General features: G+C 39.2%; 1 protein-coding gene across 1 annotated transcript; it reads left to right on the forward strand.

Moving 5' to 3' along the window:
- Nucleotides 1-835: 835 nt before the first annotated feature.
- LOC101851453 (dynein light chain roadblock-type 1) lies at nucleotides 836-8,017 on the forward strand. The gene is made up of 4 exons (XM_005111006.3): nucleotides 836-926; nucleotides 4,051-4,129; nucleotides 6,081-6,251; nucleotides 6,986-8,017. Exons 1-4 carry the CDS (start codon nucleotides 924-926, stop codon nucleotides 7,027-7,029), a joined length of 297 nt encoding a protein of 98 aa, XP_005111063.2. The 5' UTR covers nucleotides 836-923; the 3' UTR covers nucleotides 7,030-8,017.
- Nucleotides 8,018-10,200: the final 2,183 nt, after the last annotated feature.

A 10,200-nucleotide genomic window follows, 5' to 3' on the forward strand; every position in this document is an offset into this window, starting at 1 on the left:
CAATCACATTCTAATGGCATATCCAAACTTCGGAAAATCCATAATGAAAATTAATATTTTCAATGCACTACTTTGAAGAGTTTCTTCTCCATCGTTGATCCCAATGATCAGAATCACAAGAGCCACGACGACTCAAATCTGCAAACACCATCCACTTGCATTTTTTTATTAGAAGGTTGTTTATTAATAAAGAATTTTCTAGAACACTGCTAACAGGTGAGTATAAAAATACATTATCTATGTTGTTGTTTTTTTAAAATGGGGGGCTGGGGTGTATTTACCAGTCGCTGAGGGCTAGCTGGGTACACATGGGTCGCCATAACTTGTCAGCCCAAGGTAAAATTATAATATCAAGGTGCAAAAATGTATCAAGGGACGGAACCTAAAATAAAAGAATACACCAATTGATATTTTTATACTCGGTTGTTCCCCGTCGTTTTGATTCCGTCATGATCTAGAAATCTATAACTTATTACACTTTTATTTATTAAATTCTTTTTTTTAAAATAAGAAATATTTATCTTTAATCTGTTTTTTTCTGTTTATCTATTTATATATTACTTAGTCACCTATCTCTCTATTTATTTATTATTACTGAGTTGAAAAGAGTTGGAAGATAATTGCTGCGTTTAACGACAAACAATCATTATGTATGTGGACTATCTTTTTACCTATCTTTACTTTTTACAAGCTCTGTTCGCCGTTATTGTCTGGATATTATAAAACAGGATTTTAAAAACTTATATTTCGAGTGTAAAACAAAATAAATGAACTTTTAAGATTTATTAATCAAAATTGACTTCATCCGTAACCTTTCGCAGCGTCCATGTTTTTTCTACGTCGGCTTCAAAAGTTGGACCAAGTTTCATCGCAACGCTGAGCCGTAAAAAGATCTTAACAAGGGAACATTGGCGACCTTAAAAATGGTAATATTCTGTTTCTTCACCTATTTTATTGGATATTTTCTTTATCTACGTTGAATATAGTAAATCTTGTGTCACAACAATTGTATAATATCTCGCTAATACTCCGATGGAAGAGGAAAAGCTTTGATGTGTCACTGTAAGGCGTCATTAGCAACGACAACGCTTGAGTTTAAAACGAGTTACGAATCAGACGTGTATGAAGTAATTGTTGACTTTTATAGATTATCGTGCATATTTGGGGGTTGGCTTAGGAAAAGTTCCTAGACCAATATATGGTATTATCAAAATGGCGGAGGGAGAATTAAGAAGACCAAGGCAGGAAGAGGTGTGGGATGGGATGAAAAATAAAGAAGCAAAAGGGAAAGGCTCGAAAGGGAAAAGTGTAGCGAGGGGGTGAAGTGAGTAAGATCTTAAATTGCAAACTACATTCAGGGCGCCGAGAACAAAGATCTAGATCTAGATGCTGCTTTGAAATTTACTTTCAGTTAACACAGTGTTATTACTTGGACATAAAATAATATTAAACACTAACCTTTTGCTTACCTGCGGAGATATGCATTTACAAAGGCACAAGGGTTAGCCAAACCTGTCTCTCTCTCTCTCTCTACATCATGATCCTTTCCTCAGCGGTGGGGCCCGATGCGTTGGAATCTCACGCACAACACAGAAATAGACAGAGAGGCTCTAATTACAGTCCGTGCCGGCTTTAAGCACACCGCCCTTAAGCACGTTTCGGACTCAAACACGCTAAACGGGTCTTACCTAATTTTTGTAATATAAATTACACGCCTTTAAGCACGGTAACTTCGGCTTCAAGCACGCTTCATTTACAAGACAGTCAATATTTTCATGATGACCCATCGAAGTTCGAACACAGTTTACACCGCAGCAGTGGAGTGTGTCAAGAGAAACACAAAGAACGCAAGTGATGGACACACACACTCACACGGGCGGAGAGGAAGGCAGACAGATGCACACAGCCGCGCACGCGGACATAGGATCTAGCCTTGGCCTAGGGCAAAGCTGCACACAGCCAAAAAAAAAATACAAAGAGAGTCGGGGAGATGAGAAAGGGAGGCTGGCTGCGATTTAAATTTTGACCCTCGCTATCCATTAATCCTGATTGCGTATCACGCGCGAGGTGGGATGAAGGCGGTGGTATGAGGGGCACAGCGGGCAGTGATACGCACAGGCAGTGTGTTACAGTAGGCCTAGTGTGCTGTATTGTGACTGGCCGTCTAAATTAAGTTTTCATTTCCCATTGGACCACAAAATAAAAACAAACAAGCGAACAAAAACTACCTTGGCGGGTGTTTAAATAACAGGGCACACTTTTGTGGGACTGCTATAGGCCTACTTACAAACAAAGGGAAATAGCACGGGGAATTTTCTACATGAAAATCTGTGGATTATGTCTACTTCGCACTTAAGCACGCTTCGGCTTTAAGCACGCTTAAGCTTTCTCCCGATTACCGTGCTTAAAGCCGGCATGGACTGTAATAGCCATTCCCCCTTTCCTCACGCCAAAATCTCCGCAAGCCTCCCTGCTGCCTTGATACAGCACTTCCCTCTGACCTGCTGCAATCCAGACTGCTTTTATACTCGCTTGCACCAAACAATACAACTGAACTGAGACTGAAGTGGTCTCACACTTACTCACTCACTCTCTCTGCTTTACACACTTTTGGCCAAACAATACAATAGGCTAGGCCTAACCCTCCGCCACTAACCAACACGCTAGATTGCAAAATAAACAGTCAAATAGACCACGGTACACAGGTTGCCATCTTCTAGTCAGTGACTGATCAAAATGAAGAAAGAAAGCATTCAAGATCTCCCCTGAGGTCCAGACCGGGGTTGGTCTAAGGCTTTGGACTGCTATAAGGCTATTTCAAAAGGGATTTTTTCTTTTGAAAAGGGGGGTGGAGGGGTATAAGGGGTGTCTTTTTTGTTATTGTTTTTTTGTTAGCTTATTCTTTGGCGTTAGCTTGTTTTGTTGCTGATTGTGTGCAAAAATAAAGAAGACGAATCTAAGACGATGAAGACCGAGTGTCATGGTGAAACAAACACTGGGTTACCACTTCTCGGAGAACGAGCTACGCATCTGTCACAAGTTAAGTCAACGTCCATTGTTACTTTGTTACAGATTAGGTCAACAAAAGAGTGACCAGTCACCTCACATACGATTTGTGCATGAGTTGTGGGCAGGGCTTATAGGTTATGATGAATCACATGCTTCCCTCACCAGCAATTGAAAATGTATTGTTACCCATTGGTCAACATGGGTAAATATTCATTGGAGTGGCTAACAATTACGACAAGTAAATGGATTATGACGGCCCGTCCACAGTGTCAGGGGACGATTCAAAATTTATGACAAAGCGTCATGCAATGAGTGACCATGCTTGTCCATCTCAAGCAGGTAAATTTGACCAGGGTTGATAAAATATGGTGGCCGTGGCCGCGGCCGCGTTGGACTGGTGATCGTTTTACACATCACAGTTAAATTATATTAAAAAAGCACAAAGGGGGAAATGTAAAATGACTGTAAAGGTTGCCGTCATGACAAATTCGACTGTATTTTCTATTAATGTCCTGTGTTGTTTTGTGTATGTGTGAGTGCGCCTAGCCTAACATATCCACTGCCATTGTAAACGACCAAGACAAATTTCTCCCTGAGAGATGAATACAAGTTGTCATTGTTATTATTGTTAGTTATATTGTTGTGAGTGTGTGTTTGTGTATGTGACCAGTGATCCTAAGTGGCAATATTAATGGCGTTAGTAGTCTAGCTGTTGCGGCTTGCTATCCGAGATCCCAAGAATACTGCTTCTCACCATGGTCACTGCTCTATCACGTAAAAGGTCAAATTTGTTGTCCTGTCTCTGAAAAACTGCCACTGCTAAGCGAAAGGTCATGTTGAAGATAAGAAAAAGCTTCTCCATCTAGGGCTTTTAGATCTAGATGTTTCAGGAAGGTTAGAGGGTTGTTATTATTGTTGTTGTTATAATGTTACTTGGAAAAAATTTTTAAAAGTAAAAGTCCCCATGCAGACTTGCTGGAGACTCCAGCCCCAACATTCCATGTTGATTTTTACAGAGATTTTCATTGTAATTATTTTCAGGCTCAAGAAGTAGAAGAAATTATGAAGCGGATCCAAAGTCATCGTGGAGTGAAGCAAATGATGATTATCAACAAAGATGGTGAGTGTTGTCATATAGGGGCAAATATTTATTTTAAAATGCAGCAATAGCATTAAGTATTTGTGCTGTTCTTTTTGTTAGTGTGGTTTTTGGACTTTCCCTAGCCTGCAAAGTCATGCTGTGCTTGGATATTTCAAACAAGAATTTCTTGTATGTTAAGAAAATCGAGAGTCCTCTTGATTTATTGTAAATGTTGTTCCATGAACGAATATGGAATCTTTTGCTCCCGATCCTTCGAGTCTAACAGTAACTATGGCCCTAAGCTTTTCTGTGTAAACTGATATAATATTTACTCAACCTCATGAAAAGTTTCGCGACAATTCACGACTTACATTCTATCCATTTTTCTTGTTTTGAGAAAAATGAAGATTTCTGTTCTTTGCCCATTTACTGAATAATCTTGAGCAACATTGATTTTCGAGTAAACATGATCTAACGCTTAGCTGATATTCACTATTTGATCAAATCAGTTTTGGATTCTTATCCTTGAAATTGATGAGATCTCCACACATTTTTGACAAAATGTGACATATCCACTTTAATACTGTAAGGAAGGGAAAGAACTGCTGACAAATTTTCATTGACTACAAGTACAAGCGAAGTCAAGTGACTCGAAGTCGAAGAAAGAACTTGACTGGTGCTCAGTGCACATGGTTACGTTGCGGTTTGTCAAGACTGCCGCTTTTGTTGCGTTTTGTGAAAAAGTGTAAATTTCTGTAGGTCTACTAGTATAGTTCTTTTAAGAGGAAAAATCACGTTTTGTGAAAAAAAAGTTGACCCTGGAATGCGTCTCATCTTTCTAGATAGGAGGATACTAGTTTCGGACAAACGTCAAAAGTAGCGTTAGTTGCGAAAGTGTTTAATATATATATGGATTTGATGCGCAGAAGTTAAACCTTGTGTATGCTCTGAGTTACGTTCAGGTCTATGGGAATAAATTAGAGTGTGAGTACAGGGCAAAAATTGGTGTATCAAAAGTGCTTTTGATCCTATTTTTTTTTCTAAATAACGATGAAAACATTTTCAAAAGTGAGCCATTTGTATTTCAAGAACTTCATACTGATTGCTTTTATTTCTAAAAGTATTCATAAAATGAAGAAATGGTTTAACTATAAGTTTGTCCTGGTTGGAGAAATATAGCTTTAGGTTGTGCTGTGGTGCCATAGATAACGGTTTCAATGAAATGCTCAATCATCTTTGCCTATTGGCAGTATTTTTCATCCTCTTCTCTATATCTCTTTTCTTCAAATCAGGTCAAACCCCGATACTCTGATGTTTTAAATTTTCCAATAGGCTACTGTCTCTTAAAGGGCAAAGACCAAATTTGCAAACTTCCTTGGCTAAGGATTAACAGCATCTATTGTCTCTTGTACGGTGTCAGTTATGGATTCACCTGTGGCTAGCTTACTTCTTAGTTACATGTGAACACGTTGCTTACAGAGCATACACTTATGTTATCTGATATTATACATTTATATTCTAATCTTTATGTGGAGAAGTAGTGGTAAAATATATATTATTGAGACTTGGATATTATGGTTCAGGAAGCATGTAGTCTTTCAGAATTTCTTCAACATTTCACCTTACAGTCATTATTAGGAACAATGATTTCTTTAAATTTGTAGCAACATCTTGCTCTCCCTGGTAAAATGGAAGACAAACAAAGCTGTTTCTTTAGAAAGCTTAAACAGATGAGTAACAGGGAAAGTCAGGATAATAGAGCTTTTTTTTTAGAGCATCTATGATGTCTCTCGCAGATCTGGCACTTGATGATGATATCAACAAGAGCATTCTGTAATTTCATGAGGCTCGATGACATGTAGGAAGAAAAGTACAAGGAACTACCCAAGCTTTAGAAAAAAAATCAGTTAAGAGAACATGAACTGTGTGTCATTGGCAGGTGCTTTAATGTGGTTTGCATTGTATCATCTTGTCTGTTGCTGTTCCCTAGGTTTGCCTCTGAAGACCAACATGGAAATGACTCCAGCCACAGAACAGATCATCAGGAACATCCACGAGCTTTCCATCGCAGCGCGGAGACTGGTGCGAGACGTTGACCCCACAGATGACCTCATGTTTTTACGAACCAGGTCGAAGAATGACGAGCTCCTCATCTCACCAGGTGTGTATAGGTACCCGTTTCTTCAGATAGATGTACAGTCCATGCCGGCTTTAAGCACGCTGGCATAAAGCACGTTTCAGACTCAAGCCCGCTGAACGGCTCTTACCGAATTTTTTCTATATAAATTACACGCCTTTAAGCACGGTAACTTCAGCTTCGGGCTCGCTTCATTTACAAATTACAAGACTGACAGTCTATACTTTCATGATGACCCATCGAAGTTCGAACACAGCCTACAACACAGCAGCAGTGGAGTGTGTTAAGAGAAACACAAAGAACTCAAGTGATGGGGACACACACTCACACGCGTGGAAAGGAAGGCATAGAGATGCACACAGCCGTGCACATGGACATAGGATCTAGCCTAGGGCCAAGCTACACACTGACGAAAAAATACAAAAAGAGTTGGGGAGACGAGAAAGGGAGGCTGGCCGCGATTTCATCTTTGCCCCTCGCTATCCGATAATCATGATTATGTATCACGCGCGAGGTGGGATGAAGTTGGTGGTATGAATGTGGCACAGCGGACAGTGTGTAAGCCAAGTGTGCTGTATCGTGACTGGTCAAAGAACTTATCCTTAACACCAGACTGACTCTTAATAAAGTTTTTTTTTCCCTTTCGCTGTTTTTGGACTGACCGTGTTCGAAATAATGGATTCCACTGTATAAGACTGATATGTATTCCTATGTGGCTCACTATAAATAAAATGTGCCTGCTTTTCCCTCCTCATCAGATGAAGACTTCACAGTGGTGGTCATCCAAGGCAATGGGGAGTAGCTGTCGTTTGACCCCTTCTCTCGTGACCTGTGCTGTGACCTCTGTGACCCGCATGACATGATGACACTGTGCAGGTTTATGCAAATGATCTGATATTTGCGGAAAATGCTCTTTGTATGACCGAAAAATGTGATGCTGTGATTGATATGGTTCTTTTTATGGTGGTTTTATTATTTTAAAAAAAAATGTTTAATGTTTTAGGAATAACAGATGAAGTGATTAAGTTAGAAAGGGAGAAGAGACAGAGAAAAGAAAGAGACTAGAAGACTGAGAAAATGTGGAACAGGGAAAGAGAGAGAATGTGATGAGAAAGAATGTCAGACTGTTGAGAAGAAATGGAAGGCACAAACAGACACACTTCGATAAAAGTGCTTAGGGGGACAGAAAAATATTGACAAAGTTTGTCCTAAAAAGGAAGCTACGATCTGAAGATATCTTTGTTTTAGAGAATCTCATTGAACTTCTGCTTAGACACAGATTTAGAATGAAGAGTTGACATTGTAAACTTCCCCTACAAAACAAATTAACACATAACACTTTAAGCATTACATAGTTTATCAAGAGACAAAAATTGTATCAACAAGAGCACAAGACGTGAGCATACCAGTTCCAAGAAGCAGATTGCATTTTATCGGACATCTCTGGTTGTGAACACAGAGCATTGTGTCATTTAAGGGAACTGGGCTGAGAGACAAGGTGCTCTTGGAAAGACAAGCAAAGTTTAGACCTTACCAGGACTCTTGCCCTGAATCTCCATGTGTTGACAAAGTATTTCCCGCTATATTTGTTTTTTGGCAGCTGGGTGGAATGGCAGCTTGTTGTTTTTGTACATGGATAGCTTTCTTCCAATAAAACGTCAACTCTTACTTTTGTTATAGATGGTATTAAGTATTTATTATTTCTCTGAAGTCTGTTGGCATAGTGTTGAAATTGTTGCTTATAAATTTTATATTTTGTGTAAACAATAAACTCATTTCTTAAAAAGAAATATTATTTTTCCTTTTGTCTTTTTTGTCTTATTGTGGAATGCATTGTAGAGGAAGTGTTCTTAGAGGGTCTGCTGGGGTAATAACAGTTGTAAAGCGCATAGAGTATGCTCTTGAGCATGGATATGCGCTACATAAATGCAATTATTATTATTATTGTTGTTATTATTATATAAATCCATCAAGAAGGTCTTACAAAGAACTTCTTTGATTGATGACTTTTTGTTGTAGTTGTAGATTCATTACCGCACTGTAGCTTAGGTTCAAACCCAGTTCATACATACTGGTAGATTTTAATACTCGTCATAATTATGATTTAACTTTTTCCTCTTTCAAGATGCTCAAAGCTTCCAAAGTCATCTTTATTGAGTGGGTGGTTGGCGGGTGCTCTGGTGTGGTTTAATGCTCCTTCTTTCCTATCGAACATCTATCATCCTGATCTCTCCCTTCTTTTTTGTGTTTGTTACTCTCTTGTAACACCTGTAATCTTCTGCACTTATATGACCTTATTGTGTTTCAATTAAGTGCCGATAAACTTTTACTAAAACTAAACTAAATATATACTGAAGCCATGTTTGCTGTAAGCAAATTACGTGTTTTATATGGGTGAAACTCATTGTGTGCATGCCACCCTTCTCCTTCCTCTTCCCTTCCCGTCAGTACTACCACATCAAACTACTGTACTGTACTCAGAGATAGTATAAATAGTCATTCGTTTAGAGTGTGCTGCATGCATGGTGGGAACATTCCAAAATCCTGAACTTGCGTTTAACTAATATTTTGAACTCCTGTCAATGACAACACCAACATGCTTTTGTTTATATCAGTATAGCTGCGAAATAAAGACTTTTCCAGCACGATCATTTCAGATTTCAGAAAAACTCACATGCAGTGCCAAAGAAAAGGCAGAAGCATGCGAGAAGATTATCCCTCTCATTGCATAGGCATTGTAGATCACATGTATTAGTAGGTGTTGTTGTTTCAGTTGCTGTTGGTTGTGGTGGTTGGGATGTTGTTGTTGTTGAAGTTCGAGGTAGTGGCTGAATGGTTGTTGTGGTTCTTGCCGTTGCAGATGGTGGTGTTGTTGTGACATCTTGGCTGCCTGGTGTTGTTGTTGTTGCTGATGTAGCAGCAGCTATTGTAGTGGTGGTGGTCGTCATCACGGTAGAGTTCGTTTGGGGTGTTGTCGATGTTGTCTCTCGTTCTGTTGGAGTAGCTGCGGTGGTGGGGGTGGTGGTGGTATCAGAGGCAGTCGTAGTAGCTGTAGGCGTGGACGAAGTAGTAGAGGATGCTGTGGCAGAAGTGCTAGCTGTAGTAGAGGTGGTAGTAAGTGTTGAGATGGTAGTTGCAGAAGTCGTTGACGGGGTTTCAGTCGTGACGAGTCCCTCTTGTATTTCTGAGCAGAACTCACAGCATCGGGTGCGTGTGAATTCATTGCTGCAGAACCTTGGCTCACAGACCAGGTCAGTTTCATCTCCTTGTGGGCAGTTTGCTGACGTCATAGAAAAAGAGGGTCAGAAACATCATTTTCTATTTCCTATATTTGTTGGGGTATTTTCTTTTTCATGAAATAACCCACTTTGTGTTTTTCTTTTAATATAAGTGTTTTATGCCCCCATTGACACTATTTTGATCATTTAGGAGGCGGGCTTCTACCTTGCCTGCTAGACCCAACCTGGGCTTAGAGGGCTACAAAATTCCTGCAGAAAGACTGAGACTCTCGATGAGAATTCTCTTCCATACGGGAATCAAACTCAGGTCATCTGTGTGTAGCCTAGCGATGAAGCCCCGGACCGCTACACCACAAACGCTGGTAATCTTATTATATTTGTGCATTGTATTTGCACTATTCATAAATTATAGACCCTACATACATGTATAATTATATTCTGGTGTAGGATTTAAAGTTGTTTTTCCTCAGGCCATACAGTGGTTCATCAACTACAAAAAATGTAAGAACTTACATTGTTTCATTTGTATTTTAAAACATAATTTATTATTTTTTTAAAATAGTTACAATTAACACTTATTATTGGCGGGACATCTCCAGATACAATATATCTTAGATAAGATAAGATAATACTTTATTATCCCAGAGGGAAATTTTTCTTGGCTGTACAGGACCGTAAAAAAAGATGCAGGTATACATTTAAAAAAATTTAAATTATATACACGTATCAATCTC

Source organism: Aplysia californica, unplaced genomic scaffold (genome assembly GCF_000002075.1).
Source record: "Aplysia californica isolate F4 #8 unplaced genomic scaffold, AplCal3.0 scaffold00984, whole genome shotgun sequence".
Lineage (NCBI taxonomy): Eukaryota > Metazoa > Mollusca > Gastropoda > Aplysiida > Aplysiidae > Aplysia > Aplysia californica.